At 45.3% G+C, this 16,345-nt stretch overlaps 1 protein-coding gene and 1 long non-coding RNA gene across 5 annotated transcripts in view; one reads left to right on the top strand and one right to left on the bottom strand.

Moving 5' to 3' along the window:
- LOC126873935 (uncharacterized) overlaps positions 1-13,922 on the top strand; it is a 79,933-nt gene extending 66,011 nt beyond the window's left edge. For 3 of the 4 annotated variants that reach the window (XM_050635332.1, XM_050635331.1, XM_050635330.1), the window contains exons 3-6: positions 8,030-8,173; positions 10,779-11,110; positions 11,232-11,506; positions 11,628-13,922. In XM_050635332.1, coding sequence (XP_050491289.1) covers positions 8,030-8,173; positions 10,779-11,110; positions 11,232-11,506; positions 11,628-12,339 — 1,463 coding nt within the window. In that variant the 3' untranslated portion in view covers positions 12,340-13,922. The remainder of the gene's footprint in view (positions 1-8,029; positions 8,174-10,778; positions 11,111-11,231; positions 11,507-11,627) is intronic. The other variant, XR_007692590.1, reaches the window with a different exon arrangement.
- LOC126873943 (uncharacterized) overlaps positions 1-16,345 on the bottom strand; it is a 103,984-nt gene that overhangs the window by 83,992 nt on the left and 3,647 nt on the right. The window lies entirely within an intron of this gene.

The following is a 16,345-nucleotide window of genomic DNA, read 5'->3' as shown; positions in this document are numbered from 1 at the left end:
GCTATAAACGTTTTAGAATACGAATATGCTTTCAAACTGACACTCGTTTCACCATCTCTCGTGATACTCTTGCAATTGCCCGACTTACACAACGTCTCTTGTTTTATATGCTAACTGTTACTATCGCAAATTTCCTCTTTGACGTTGTTACACGTAAAATGTTAATCCGTTTAATGGCAATCTCATACCGGAATAATATAAGAAAATGTATACTGTTAAGATAATAGGGCGTTTGAATGGGAAAGATTGATGGAACTTCCGATGGTACTTGTAACTTGTTACTTGTGATAGTCGTAACGCATCGAAGACAATCGAGCGCGTTACCGCGAGAAACCGACCGATCGTAATGAACATTTGTTTATTTTGAATAAAATTTAAATCACGACTGAATGATTTGATAAATTAATCGTGTCACGCGTACATTATGCGATACGAATCGAGATGGCAATTTGAAATTGGACAAAGGGGTCCTTAGAGGATTGAAGATATCGAAACGCTTCATTGCCAACGCTAGAAATAATACGTCACGACGATTTCTTTTCATTGAACAAAAGTCGCCATTGATCACGGTCGAGTTGACGAGAAGATGAAAAACGATCGTATCGATTCAGTTGCAAATTGTTGTTACGCGGAGCGTGGTGAATTATAGCGTTAAATAACCAGGTGTGAACGACCGTGGTACAGATCGTATGCCGGATTAACAAGGATACACGTGGCGATCGTGTGTCACCCATTTTGTTCAGGGATATGTTACAGCGATTAACAGGAACTAGCGATGGAACTAATTCTAACGACGGTCGAAATCCTCGAAACAAATACTTAACGACAGCCATACGCCAAAACGTTAGCGCGTCTTTTTGCTTCTTCGAAGGAATAAAATAAATGGAACTCGAAGAGCCAAAAGATTCGCTAAATCCTTGTATCGACGTATCTTGTTCCGACGTTCGAAATAACCGAAAAGTAAATTACGTTCGTAGCATACAAAACCAAGCACCCCGAAGAAAGACGCGCTGAACGAAACTCGAAGAACCAAAAACCTCTACTGTATCCTTACGCGCATACCACGCTTGCAACGTTCCAGACAACCCGCAAATAAATTACAATTAAACCATACCAGCCTGCCAGTAGCTGGCTGAAAAGGAACACTAAACGAAATTCCAAGAACCAGCTGACGGAAAAACATCGACCGGCGAATCGAAGCGACCGTAGAATCGTAGAATGGACGGCTCGCTGCAGCCAGTGTATAAGGAGGCTCGATACGGATACGTTGGCCGAGGTGTCAGCTATCGGACACGCACGACGGCGCGACGTACGCGAATGGAACGAATAATCAGCCACGTTGAAAAAGCGGTGGAACGTTTTCCGCGAAACTATCGCGAGGGTGTCGTTCCCATCGCTAACAGGAACTCGTTCCACCTTGAACGGTGTCTTCCGTGTGCATAACTGTCGCGGCCCGGTGTGTTACGCTTGAAAAACGAGCCAACTATTTCAGCCGGTGATTATTACGGTGGAACTATTCAGGCGGGAGTTTAAAATGACGGAAACCATGGCAAAGATATACGAGTGAGAGGAATCGCTGAATGCGGTTGAGATTGCGCGTAAACGTATGCCGGGGCCGGACCGGCTCGCCTTCGGATTGATTAATTCGCTTTTAATTGTAAATCGTTGTAACGGAGCAACACGGAGCTCGTCAACGGATATTGCACGCGCGCTATTACACAGTGTGCGGAACGTTGGATACCAGCGAACCGTTGTTTGCATGATGAAAAGCTCGATGATATACGGTGACGATAATTGCAGAACGGGTAATCGAGCAGCTCACTGGGAAAGTGGAACGTACAACTGCGTTTCTTCTAAAAGCGAAATAAGTACAAGCAACGTTACGTGATATCTGTATTTATCTGGAGTATGACGCGTAAAAAGTTGCAGAGCAACGTTCAAATTATTCAGAGTACTGTTGACAACTAGTTCGAGATGGACGGTTACGGTATTCACGAGTACTCTTCGAATCAATTAGAATGCCTGACGGGGCACCTAGACATATCCGTATTGATTAGCTATTCCGCTAATCTTTTATCAGGGAAAGAGAATGGAAGAACGATGTTAATCGGCAACTAAGTGCTTCGAGAAAATTTCAACGTACGAAAGTCAATTTCAGACAGTCGTACAACGTGATTGCTTCCGTTTCGGGTTATGCACGAAATCAAAAACTACTACACGTGAAATATCGCGTAGTTACGCGTTGCCGAACGTAACGAAGTTATTTCATTACGCGGATAAGGTTACTCTAAATTTTAAGTTAATACGTTGCGATATAACAACGTGCAGGTTTCTTTCACGCTATCCACGGACGCGTTCAACGAATCTCTCGCATATCAAATATTCGACGAGCTACGCTTTTCACCGTTTTACGAGCAGAATTTTCATTGCAGCTTTTCCCAACGAACAGGCGTTCTGCGCATTGTTTACATAACTGTAAAACCACGTAATAATTTTCTAAAACGAGCGCGAGTTCACGGGTTGCGAAAAAGCCGTGTTAGAAAGCGCACCTTAAAGCCAACGTAAATGTCAACAATTGTTTACGGAAGGCGAATTAAATCGGTATTTTTGTTCGCTGTTAACACGGTTGAAAACCTCGCCTGTACCCAATTTTATTAGCGCAATTTTATTACCGTGAAATCTAAGATTCGGTCTTTATACGTCCGCCGATTAATGGATAACAAAAAGCAACAGAAGTTTCTATTTTGGAAAGTGGGATACCGCACTTTGAGTGTTTTCTATATTTCTATATTTGGTCGACCACGTTCAATTACGCGATATCATTTTCCAAGGAAATTTCTATCGTTTTATACCGTAGCATCTACTGTTAACGATAGCTGTTCCAACGTTATTTTAATCGGTACACGCATCTATCGATATTCGATCCAATTAACAATTTCGTCTGTCCTCGCTAATAAATTGATTCCGCCGAAGCAAATAACAGGATTGTTACGACACGAAGCTGTCAACGAAGCGTCGATCTCGATAACTGCGAGAATAATATACGTATACAGAGTGGAGCGCGTTAATAGCGCATCTTCCTGGAACACGAGGATCCCTCGACTTCCTAGTCTCTGGCGAAGCGATATGCTGAAAAATTGCCTTTCACGCGGCGATGTTACGTGCGACGAGTCTCATCCGAGTCAGCGGGTTTGGGAACGAGGCGAGCGTCCTCACAATACCGTTTGAATTCCTCCGTTCGTCGGAATAGAGCTCGGCTGGAAAGTGCAGTCACGGAAGCTTCCTTCGTGTATAACGTAATGCGTTTATCAGATTCGCGGTAATATCGCGCTGATTATGTGGACCCTGGGAACATCGGCTACCAAGAAAGTGTTTCTTACGAAAAGGCGCGACCTGGAAAGTTCTGGTTACGCCGAAGTATCCTTATCGTCTAAGTTTAAGTACGTGTGCACGTACTGTTGACTCGGCTCTGTTAGCTCGCGTAGATCTAACAGAGAAATAAAATTGTTGGTAAGCTTTGATTAATAATCGTCATACAGGATAAGAAATATCGACATATCGGTGGTAATTGATTAAGACAATAGAAATGGCATAAGCATTGATTAAGACAATAGAAATAACGTAAATTCTATGTTAATGGCAACTAATTGCGGAAACGAAGTTCCAGTCCTTCGGTCGTTCGTGATTGTAACAAATATATCGATAAATACAATATACAGAGAATAAAAATAGTAGTAATATATTTACGAACATTTTTCATTGCACCTAAATATAGCTTTTCTAAAGCTTCGACTTTCTAGCTAATCGTAAAGGCACGAAATAACAAATGTACAAGTATTAATCACGTCCGGCACAACGTACGTTACCTACAGAGACGAACTCTCTCGAAAGTTCAAACCTTTTCAATAAATCCAGTTACGCGTACGACAACAAGACATCGCGTCTTTTGACACAGGATAACGAGTAAACATATTTTTTGAACAAAATCCGCGAGAAGAAACTTGGCCTGGCGAGCTGAATAAGCGAGAAACAATCCAGTGTTAATCGTCTGCGCTCTATTCGAGGGACGATTGCAACACAATCCGAATACAAATATGGAAAATTTCTCAACATTTAGCGATCGTTGCGTTACAACGATTTATCTCGTTTATCCAAAGAGATAAAGAAATAAAGCAGGGAAAAAGGGGGGAAGGAACGCGCAATTCCTTGAAACGGCCTGCCGACGCTAACCACTGAGAAATTGCATGGTCCAGTACGATCCATTTGCAAAAACCCATTAATCCCGAATGATCACGCGTGCATGTAACGAGCAGCACGAACAGTCGCGTAACACCAGGGAAAAAGTACGACGATCGTGAAGAGGCAGCAATTTGCCCACGGTGATCGTTATTTATCGTCGATCCCTTGGATAGGGACTTCTGAGGAACGGCAGAAGAAGGAGGAGGATATTTGCATGGAAAATCGACGAAAAGACGAGCGACCGTACCGGCGGACGAAGGCCGACTTGCGCAACAACGCGTTGAGACGATGCGATGGTCAGGGATCGGTCATACACCGTGGCACGTTGACACCTACCATTTATATCTCATCACGTCCGTGGAAATTTAGCAGCCGGCACAGGGGGAAACGGGCCCCAAGACAAATTGAACGCGTCAGCGTGGATGGAATATGGACCATGGAATATGGCTGACGCGTCGAGAGTGAAATCTTGCGTCGGGTAATTTGAAAATAAAGTCGGATGGGCTGCGGTGTAAGTCCAGAGATTTTGTCGGCCGATCTGGACAAGTCGGATTGCGAACTAATTTGAAAGGCTGAAAGTAATTTGAAAGGAAGATTGAAATTCGGTACTGTACGTGTATAGTGGGGTTGACGGCTCGAGAATCCTGGATAACGTAGCTTTGATACGCGTTTTGATCTGTCGAAAGCGAATTCGAGGGACGAGAAGATAGATCGTAGTTGTAGGAAAGTCGTAATTAGTTCAACGCTTTGCAATTGAAATATCGTACAATTTTTAGTCGCGATGGGCGCTTGCATTCGCCGGATAAAAACTTGCTCTCCTTCTTATTCGTGCAATTTGCTGGGAAAAGTGCGTAATACCTATTCCATCGTCCATCCACAACTGTCTTATCTCTTTCAGTGTCGCTTTTTACCAGACGAGTATTACTCGACCCCCCCCCCCCAAAAAAAAAGACTGGCAAATAGCATCGCCTCATTTGGTAGCTAAATTCATTTGCTCGTAAAGCGGCATCAATTACGTGCTGATGCACAGACCGGGCCAGTGCGTTCACGCGTGTCCACGTGCACGAGAGCGAGAGAACGCGCGAACGAGAGAAAAGGAGAGAAGACTCGTTACGCAACGTGAAAGTCGTCGACTGGAATTCATTCTTACTTCCAGCTTGCCCTGACCTCCGAGATAATGAGAGTGATCTGAATCTGAATAATCTGGATCGGTATGTATTTGGCAATGTTCACGGGCCTAATGAGTATCCGTATAGCCTGATTTCTTTTTCATTTCTCGCAACGAACGATTAGCATACGGCTCCGTTCCTCCTTGCGTAATTTTTGCCAATGTAATTGCTCGTGTACGTACTTTATATACGAGAGCCGCGTGTGCGTGGGTAAGTACGTGCGAAAGATTAAACGATATTATCTGGAGGTGACGTTACGCGTGTGTGAGTACGTTGTCTGTCTTCGCTGTATAAAACTCTGCGGTAAAAAGAAAGCCACGTCAATTTTTTTGTCAGACCGTAATTGACCGGTACCTTTGATCCAACCGGTATGGTAGCTCCAGGGGCCACTCGATACATATTTCGGCCATTGCGTTTGACGCAATTTTGCGTGCAATCCGTGTGAGGTAATACGTTGATTAGAAATTGGGTAGCTTTCGTACGTTCTTGGTGTAACGTTTAAATAGGTTAATTTACGCAATTGCACGGTTGCTTCGTAAACGAAATATATTTGCCAGAGCATCGATTTTAAGAGTTTACAGTTCGGTGTAGAGTCGCTAAATTTCTTTTTCTTTTTTCTCTTTTCGACTATCGTTATCCGTCTTTGATTTCATCTCGCTAACAAACTTTAACGATCAGCGCTGTTACCGTTTCCACAGTCGCAGACCCAATTTCCATACAACCGTACTTTCCTCGACATCGGAGTCAGATTCGAAGGAAGTTAAAAACAGAGAGAGAAAAAGGAAGACTCGCGAGACAGCTTAGCTGTTGGTCCACGAGCCGAAACATCGTGGAAGAGCCACGACTCGACTGCATTGTTCACGGGACACAGGTTAATCGAATATTAATGACGGAACAGTACCAGCTAGCTGTAATAGAACGAACTGCAACGGCGATGCATTAAAATGTATATCATCGTACGGTGGCTCTTTACTTATCTGGATGTATCGTGTTTGAGTAACGGATCGCAGCTTGAAATATCTGAAATATCGCCTAGTTGCCACTACTGTTCCAACTATAAATCGATCGAAGCTACTTGACAAAAATTCAACGAGAATCCTTCGAAGATTTACTCCACGTAGTAGTAGATAGCGAATGTTTCTTTATTTTCGTAAACGTGAAACGGAGAAACGATAGTAAAATCGTTTATCGCGACAGAGGTTGGAAAACCGATAAACGACGAACAACGTGAAAATTGGTCGGAATGGAAGAACGTAAGAAAGTAATTAGGAGTTGCCGGGGTTAAATTTATTACGCGGCGTTAAGCGTCGAGCAGCCTCTTTGTCTTTGGGAAACGAGATTGTAATTTAATCTAACCTGACAGTCGTGGCCTATCGACGATAAATTCCGAGTTGCTCATAAAACCGAACGTGCTGTATCGACGATAAAACACCCACGTTAATACATTCGTGGAAAGGACGTTTCGCGGAAAGGACGAAACAATCATTGGAACTCGCGCATTAGTACCAGCTGTAAATCAATTCAAGATGGCGGAAATACGATGTAAACCGCTTGCAAATCGATTCAGCGATTTATACGCCTCCATTGTACGCGAAGCCGGGACAACCGGCGGATGTTTTTACATTCGACTATAAATTATCGGAAGAATCGCGCGTATATTCTGCAAATCGTCGATAAATTATTAATTTAAGCCTGGAACCTCGCGCGGCATGATCTATCGCCGATTTTTCCAACGTTGCTGGATCGTGCTTGTATCGTTTAACTCTTTGCTCGAGATCTCCGAACGATCGATCTTAGCAGGCGAAGAAATCTATCATTTGACCGGCTAAGACGAATGATATCGCTGAATAAAACGGGTCAAGTCCACGTTGCGATTTCGCGAGAAGTTATCGAGCGTCGATCGACGATAACGTCGATGGCACAGACACGTGAGTTTACGAAAGGCTAGCTTTTCATCGGCAAGTGGAACGGCCATTTCCACGGTGCAACGGTAACGTTTGTCACGTCCGTTTCAGAATGAACCGCGCGAACGCGTTAACGAACCGCTGCTCGACGAAACGAGCATCGTGGAACGACGGCGCACCGGGCCTCTGACACAGATGCCATCGCTTGCGTGTCCTGCCTTGCACGAGAAAGCGAAAATTACTATGCCAACCGAGTGCGACGACTGAGTTTCTCGTAGTAATAAGCGTAATAGATATATCGTACATGCGGAGTTATAAAATTACTCGACCTAATGCAAATTACCATCGATTACGAACGATCGGAAATTTATAGCTCTCGATCCTTGGATATTACCCGATACATTTTCCACACGTTTGTAGCTGGCTAGTCCTTTTGATCGTTCTAGCCATCTCCAGCTTTATTACGATATCGTATCTGCCCCCAGGATCGTAGAAAATATCCTGCGAGCAGTTTGAAATAGACGTTGGCCAAAGAAATACGCATCTACATCGTGCCTTTAGCCATGCATTTGCGCTCCATGAACTAAATGTTAGACGTACATTAGACGAAGATTCTGTACGCGTTGATAGAGTTAGGCGAGAAGCTCGGAAGCGAGAAAATTTTTGTAAGAAAGAAAAATCGGATAACGTTTACGAGAAGATCTGTGTTGGTTGCAGGCTGGTTCTCCGTTGTGTCGAACAACAGTGGTACCGGAAGTGCCAGGGTGTACCGAAGAGTGGGAGCATTAGTTCGAGCCGGTGTCCCGGCGTTTTTGCTTGCCAAACCTCTGAGAGCTTACACGCTGACACACTCGAAAATGGGTAAGTTTTAATAACGTTTAATCCACTTGTACAGTTACTTTGTAAATGACACGTAATTACACGGCTCACCAGGAAACGTTTCGTTCGTTCGCTCGTTACGATCGTAACGTAGTTGAAGTAAAACTACGTACGAGCAGTGCTACAACGCGAATGCATGATAATATAACATAATGATAATGCGCGTTTGTAATAGTTGCTCGTTTATGATATTATAGAAGTTTTCAAATGCGATGATCACGCGTACAATTTCGCCAAGTTGCCGGCGAAAACGAACGCGTTAGCCGGCAGCCAGCGATCGCATATGCTATTCACGTGTTACGCCGTTTCCAATGAATCAGCTGTTTCGTTAATTACGACTTCCGTTGGTCGTATCGGCGCGGTAAAACACCAAAGCCTTTTTGTTCGAATCCAAATAGATGACCTTAACGCGATGTAGCGGTATCTAGGGAAGAAAAGTAACTGAGAAATTTATGAGGAAACAACTCGTTTATGAAGTCATTATCTTCCGTACTTTCGTTTGCTAAAAGGAAAACGAAAAGTGCGCGTCGTAGAGAATTAATGGTAGTGTGTGTGTGTGTGTACTGGAAAGGTTTCGCTGTCGGATGATTATTTTAATGGTGAATAACGTTCCTACGTATGCAGCTTAGAAGGCAAACTAATAAAGCTTGTTGCATAGACAAGCTTATACCGTTTTCGATTAAGTTTTTACGCGCAAATTAATAGAAAATCGAAAAATCCTTAACACGGAGTATCCTGTAAACGCTGCTTTCGAACTACCGGTCCACCGTCTTTCGTCCGAAAGCGTATATATAAAAAAAGTAACATTTACCATGGAACGATTTAATATCGTGCCATTGACAGTGCTATAAAATACATATAATAATAAATAAATGCGTGATTCGTTCCGCGTTCCTATAACATCTCCCTGGCGTATCCAGTGGTCGGGTGATCGGCGTTTCCCCACAAGCAACGTTCGAGCAATCAAGATTCTAGCGTAAGAAATACAGTTCCGTAGAAGAATTGGAAAAACCCTCTTTGCACAAAACCTTCGGTAACCCTAAGGACTTAATACATTCGTCATAACGCTACGGCCATCCTCCAACACCGATACCATCGACAACACGGAACACGATCACGGACGGATCCGTGTGAGAAGCCCACGGTCTTGCTTCACGGGCTACGAGCGTGAAACCGTGTCGAAGTCAGGATTGTCCCTATCGAGTCTCTCGTCTAGGACGTGACAATGCATCGGGGTCCGGTGCGTGCACACAAACACGGCGCGTGCACTCACGCACGGTCCGCGCGAAGGATTATTCCCTTGGGTGCAGCGACTGGCCGTGACACGAATGTCAATGTGTCTGTTAATGCGAGTGGCCGGCGCGGTTGTTCGTGCGTTTAAACGTAGGCGAGGAGCACGTAACGTAATAGGCACGCGGCCCGGTGAAAGCCGCTGGGGTTCTTACGATACGCACGGCCCTCGTGCCATTATGCACCATAACGATTATGGTCGCGCCATATTCTATCGCCAGTTCTCTCCTGCTCGCCGACTCTCGCGATATTCCACGTTCAAACCGAGCGAAATCCCGCGAAACTCCCAGCCTCTTTTAACCCGAATCAATCCGCTCCCCTACACTCAGTTTACGAAGCAAGAGAGCGAGTGATTTCGTCGTGCGGAGGTCGCGGGTCGCTCGTCGTCCACACGAGCAATGATCTTTTTCTAAAGATTTTTCATCGGATTACGAATCGTCTATGAAAGGTAGCTGATGTACGACACGTTAAATCGGTGTTGTTGATCCTCGGACGCGAACGTATACGGAACGACGGGCGAGTCCGGTCTTAAAGATAACGCGTAAGGTACATCTCGCTATGGTATACTCGACGTTTTAGCAGAGAATGGTTAATCGGGTATAAAATTAGCGAGGAAAATTACTGGATGTTAGTGGACGAAAAAACGACAAATACGATAATAGTAATATTTGTTGAAAAAAGGGTGCACAAAATCGAGAAAATCGTAGGTCGCCGGGGTTCTGACGTTAATACTATTATTAGCTCGGTTGGTTAGCCTAGGAAGAGATTCATTAGACAGAGTACTGGAATAGACTGGATGGATAGAAGAGTAAGAAGCAAGGTGGAAGCTGGTTTGTTAATGATAGCGTGGGTAGAGGCAAGTTAGGTAATTGGAATAACGAAGTGGAAGCTACTTTGTTGTAAACTGCAAGTAAAGCTGTGTGTTAGAATTTCTAACACGACGACTTTCACAGTTATTAGAGAACACGATGTTCGTGATAAGATAGCGGTACGCGAAAGTACCGGGCCATAGAAATCTATCGTTACAGTTACTGGAAATTAATTAACCCTGTAAATATTTCTTCCGTTGCTCCACCGATCTCTCGCGGAATTTACAAGTACGAGAAGAAACGATATTTCGTTGGAAATTTTTCGTTTGTCGGAGGAACAGATCGTCTAGGCTGCAAAGAAACCGTCGTAAACTGAACTCTAATAACGAGTTAAACTCGAGTCGTAGACTAAACTCTAAATAGATCATCATTATCACAGGCTTGGGACGTAATAACGATTCAGAGCAGAATGATAATTTCCGTTTCAGAGAACGGTAACCTGAGGGCTCACTATACAAAAACGACGGTACGCGCCGGCGAAGTTCTGCGACTGGCCGCGGTTTTCCAAGACACGCGGAGGGCACCGGTTTCCAGTGGTATTTCCGGTGTCGTTAGTGGTGTCCCGGAGGGCAAGAGTTCAAGGTCGTCGGAACGAGATCAGTACGCGCAGTGCCTGGATTCTCACGGCCACGAGTTGTTCGCGCCGCTTTCCGCCAGAGGAGAATTCTACGCGACTTGTCAAAGCGGAAGCCTCGACACCGGAAGCGACGCCGTGCTCTACAGGGTTCATCAGCTTGCCAGAAGGGATCTTCCCCTTAGGGTAAGCTCAAGCAAAATATTTTCTTGGAAAAAGTGGATAGCGAGTTTCGTTCGATCGTCGCGAGAATCGCAAAAGATTGCGACGCATAATAACGATCGAGTTCGGAAATTTCCATCGATAGGTACGGCTGGTTGCCGGACCCTTGCCGATACCACTGCCACGAGATTACAGCGGCCTGATGCAGCTGGAAGGTGCAACGAGGGGTCCCATAGTATTAGGATGCGCGGTACCTCTAATGCCCGAGAGGCCTGTACCAAATTCCACGGTGCCCGAGCTACTCGAACTCGTTGCCACAGGGCCAACGGCGCCCCGAGTGAAAAGGGCGCGATTAGGCTGCCCTTCCGAAGCACGGTTGCTGGCGTCGCCAAAGATGCAACGGTTACTTTCGGCTTGCAGGTAAACATCCGCCTGGCAACGATCCAACTCGTTTCTTTGCTTTGTATCGTTCTTTCTCTCGTCTCTGTCGCGAATATCTTCGACGATTCATAGATGGTGAATTTTCGTTCAAAAATTCCAGAAGAGCACTCGACCAGAGAGCAACGGAACCACGCGTGGCGCCCCCGAAGCCGCCCTGCAGCGGCGGCCAATTAAAAGAACTGCATCTGAAGGAGATCAAATCCAAGCCAGAAGCGAAACCGATTCTTCAGAGTCTAAAGGAGGGGCTGGAGCACATTAAACGAACGACCATCAGGGATCGTAGCAACAGTCGAGCGAGTAGCAACAACCACCACAGCTTCCTCGACCGGATCTCGAGGATAGCTCAGGGTGGCAGAAGCAGGAATCCAGCCAAGAAATCGGCCTCGTTCACGTTCGCTGTTCGGCCGGAAATCGGCATGAGGTCCGAGAGATACGCCAGCCTCGAGTCAGAAACGAATCTACTGCAAGCATCCCCGTCCTCGAGACAGCAAGTTCAACGATCGGTTTCTACCAGCGTGTTGGAGGTTCAGACTCAACAGGACCTCGATCCTCCGTATTCCAAGGTCAGGGACAGTTTAACTCCATTACCATCAACGCCGCCATCGAAGACAGAGGAGATCTATGCGGAGATTTGCGAGCCTACGAACGTTAGTTCTCCGGAAGAGAAACCTCCTCCTCCTCCGCCTCCAGGAGGGAAGAACGGGACCAGAGAGAAAGACAGAGGTTACGTAAAGCTGGCGTTGCCTCAATCCGAAGTGTCCGATTTGAACGCCGGTGACGAGGAGGAAGGAATTTACAACACCGTCTGCTGATCGTGAACGATTCGAACGAGATATCGTGCGATCGAGAAAAATAAATCGTGTACGACGAGTGACTGAGAGACATTTACGGTTCGACGCGATGGAATGCAATTTCTGGCGTCGATGGTTCACGCTGCTCGAAATAATCGACCGTTCGCTCGTACCGAATCGAGAAAGGAATTGCTTAACGTAGAATTTTGATATCGAGAAGCGCTAAAGAGACACGAGGTAGGTACAAATATCGAGAAATAATAAAATACTTGTTTGATTCTGACGACATTCTAGGATATAACGAACGCGTATCGGTTCGTCGATCTATCTGTAATCTCTGGATCGATCTTAAAACTACTAAATCGAAAGTCACCGTCGAGTTTCCATTGCGTAAAAAATGAAACTAAAAGAGGAATAGTGGAGAGGAACATCCTGCTAATTATAATTTCCCTTCTGCGAGATAAACAACCTGTTCTTGAACGGAACGATCTTTCGAAAAGCTCGACTTGTAAACAGGATCAGAGTCTCCGATGCAGCCGGTAAAAATCGATCAACGATAGTCGCTAAACGACTAACAACAGCCGGCAGGCGCATCTCGAGATTTTCAGTCACAACGGAACGCATAAAATTCTAATTTCTACCGCCACCGATCGACCTAAATCGATCTCCAACGAGCAAAGCGAGCGACGTTCTAATTGTATCGAGCAGGTTGGATCGCGATTCGCGACGAATCGTTAGGATGGTCGCGCGGATTCAATCGCCAGGACTCGTCGACACATTCATTAACACACGGCGGACATTAACCATGGATACGCATCGAGCGCAGTCGTTGGTAGTCCATTGACGGGGATAACGTGCCACTTCCTGGGTCGGACCGGAGAACCGTTGGGGCAGAAACGCCGCTGCGGCGCACCAGCGGAATTTACAACGCCATTTGCCCAAGAAATTATCCTCCCGGCGTCTTTTTCTCCCCTTTTTCCGCGGCGAGAGAGCGGCGGCGTCCTCCACGGGGAACCGGACGGAAGATTTACAAGGCTGTTGACCGGGGAAAATGATCGCGTAATTGCGGTCCCACGTGTGCGCAGCGGATGTAGCGGGTCTCGTCGGGACGCCGTGCCACTTCCGGTACACCGAGGAATCTGTGCTGTGACCGATCGATATTATTAGAAGCGACCGATGACCCGTATTCCACGATCGACACGGTGTTTGCGCGCGCGTCACCGATAAAATTCGATGATTTCGTCGGTCGTGATCTATGTTTCGATTCGAAAAGGACTGCGGTGGATGGAGCGAAAGATGACAAAGTTACGGAAGAAATAGTTCCTTCTTACTTGGATGCGTGCGGACGACTTGTCTCGCGACGTTTATATTTTAGCAACGAATCGTTTTGATGCTCGAAGAAGAGGAAAAGGAAGAGGGACGTTGCGAACATTTTTGTACAGTTGTTGGTAACGTTTCGGTGGTAACGACGATGGTTGCGACGAAGACCAGCGTTTTGTACATTTGTTGATACTTCGCGTACTAGTTGCGAGCGCTCACGAGAAACGATTTGTAATTTTCTTACTGTATAGTTATTATTTTAAAATACACTGATTTCCAGTTAACACGTGTGATGTTCTATTTTTAGTCGTAGAGAGTGAGATAATACCTGTTACCAATTATAACGGCATCCGAAACGTTCCGACTTCTCGCTATACGTACGAGTCAACTGATCAAATACTTTCACATCCGCGGTACACGGCCAAATCTATCGATTAATCGTTATACCGCAATTTTCCTTTGAAAATAAAGTTTTTCGTTGAAAGAAATAAATCACTCGTCGAGAACAGTCGTAACTGATTAGCTTTGAAAGTTGCACGTTAATTAGAGATAATGTTGAATAGATAATGTTGTAAAGGTACGTGGACTAGAAAAACCGTGAAAAATACGTAATAATAGCGTTACTGATGAAGAGAGTAATTTTTTACTATATCCGGTTTCAATTACGTATCATTAGCCTTTCGTTCCTATCATAATAGAGCATGTCTGTTGATTTATGGTACATCCAACCAGGATATATCATTTGCGCGTGACTCTTTTGCGACAGAAGCAAAACCATTTGTTACGCTTGGCAATAACGTTTCATCCGCACGATTTAATGTAATATAATTCGAGATCTGCTCGTAGAAAGGAAATTGAAAATTCTATTCCGACTAATATCTCTGAAAATCTATTCTCGTTGCACGTAGCAATCACGACGCGGCGCGTCGCCAATTATCGTCGGATAAAATCTTCGCGAGCCGTCCATTCGACAAAAATCCTACGGATCCTAACCCGCATCGGGTGCTCCATATCGTCGAAATTCCCAGTAGAGAACGTTAGCTCGAAAACGGGCAGAAAATCCAGTCCAGTCCGGCTCGCCTCTTGCTCCCAACAATTTTCTTCGCGACGATCGTATCAAGCAACAAAATCGTCGAAGAATATGAACGAGTAGATTCCGCTGACAAACAGTTCTTCGGCGGATCGTGAAAGAGCCTGAACGTTCCAGGAAAAGAAAATTAGCAACGTCTTAGGAAGGTCTAGGTCGTCGAAATCGGTCGGAGTAGCCGATGGGCGAGGATTCGTCTATTAACCCCATTATACAGAGTGATTGGTTGCCTGTTCGTGGAAGAACGACGAGGGGGAGTTTCGTGGGTTCGCACGACCGATCGTTGCTTTTAAACGTGTGGTTAGGCGAACGTAAAAAACGCTTCGAGGAAAGTAGAAAGCCGCGTATGCCAGGAATACGAACGAATGAGTCCACGAGGAACAGGATCCTGTCACGCTCGAAAATCCCTGACAGGCATAATCTTCTTCCTTCCTGATGATTTCTGAGTCTACGAACGCGGATTTTTCGCGGCGTTTCGCGTAAAACAGAATGTCCGAGTAAATAAGAGAAGAGCACGTTTTGGCAGTGCTGTTGACTTTTAATAAAACGACGCGTCATTTTAACGATGATGGTCGTTCGATAGACGTGTTCTTTGATGTTTAAACGAGTAACGATATAATTGGTTTCGGTTGAATTTCGATTAGACGGATAAAAAGGACCTGCGAATTCAATTGCTCGTTAGTTTCGCTTCCGAACTGATATTATACCCGACGATTCAGAGTCGCGAAGATGTCTTGCGCGTGTTATTTATCGAGCTAGTGCGGATCTCCTTTAATCCATCGTTCTCGGTTAAAACTGGAAAGCAAAAGCGTTTCAGACGCACAATTCCCGCAGGGGAGCTCCTCTCTTCGTTCTATACAACGCGTTTTAACAAGAGTCCCGTTTCTCGAGAGCGCAATCTCTCGAATACAACTGTCGTCATTACATACGCTTTCATGCCGTCCGCGCAGCAGCCGGTTCACCCACGATCAAGAAAATTGAAAATGCAGAGATAAACACGCCGGCTGGCTCTGACTTTGAGGAATAATATAACGTGAAACGATCGTCAGCGGCTATAGGTCATTAATGTTTTACGAGCACGTAGAGCGCACAGCTGCGTCCGTTCAATTACAACTAACAGGGAGAGCCACGAATGCCCATCTCTCTCTCTCTCTTTCTCTCTCTGTCGATCGTCCTCTTTCTCCCTCTTTCTCTTTCTCTTTCTCTTTCAGATCGTTTCCACCGACCAGCGCAGCGATACGCGTTTATGTCCATTAATATTAACGGCTCGAAACAACGATAATAGCGAACAACTATAGGGATCCCGAGGTGTTTTCCTTGACCATGCCGACTGAACTCTACGGTGGTCTCTGAGTCTGCGTGCAATGAGATACGTGTTGTTGTCCAGCCTTTCGTTCCATCAATCGAACACTGCCAATGATTGGTAACCGATACTCGTATCGTGTTACTGAATTTTGGATAAATCATTAACCGGACAACGGTCACGTATAGTCTCCGTATAAACATTTATGCGATGTACCGTGAAACCTTCCCTTTGAGAATTCATTACGCGGCGTGATCCGCGTAACGCGATCACCGTAGATTGTTTTCCTGCTACCGAACGAGATTCGTTTTACGTCG

The sequence above is a fragment of the Bombus huntii genome, chromosome 15 (assembly GCF_024542735.1).
Source record: "Bombus huntii isolate Logan2020A chromosome 15, iyBomHunt1.1, whole genome shotgun sequence".
Classification (NCBI taxonomy): domain Eukaryota; kingdom Metazoa; phylum Arthropoda; class Insecta; order Hymenoptera; family Apidae; genus Bombus; species Bombus huntii.
The sequence above is the reverse complement of the archived record's forward strand: the minus strand, read 5'-3'. Positions and strand labels throughout refer to the sequence as shown.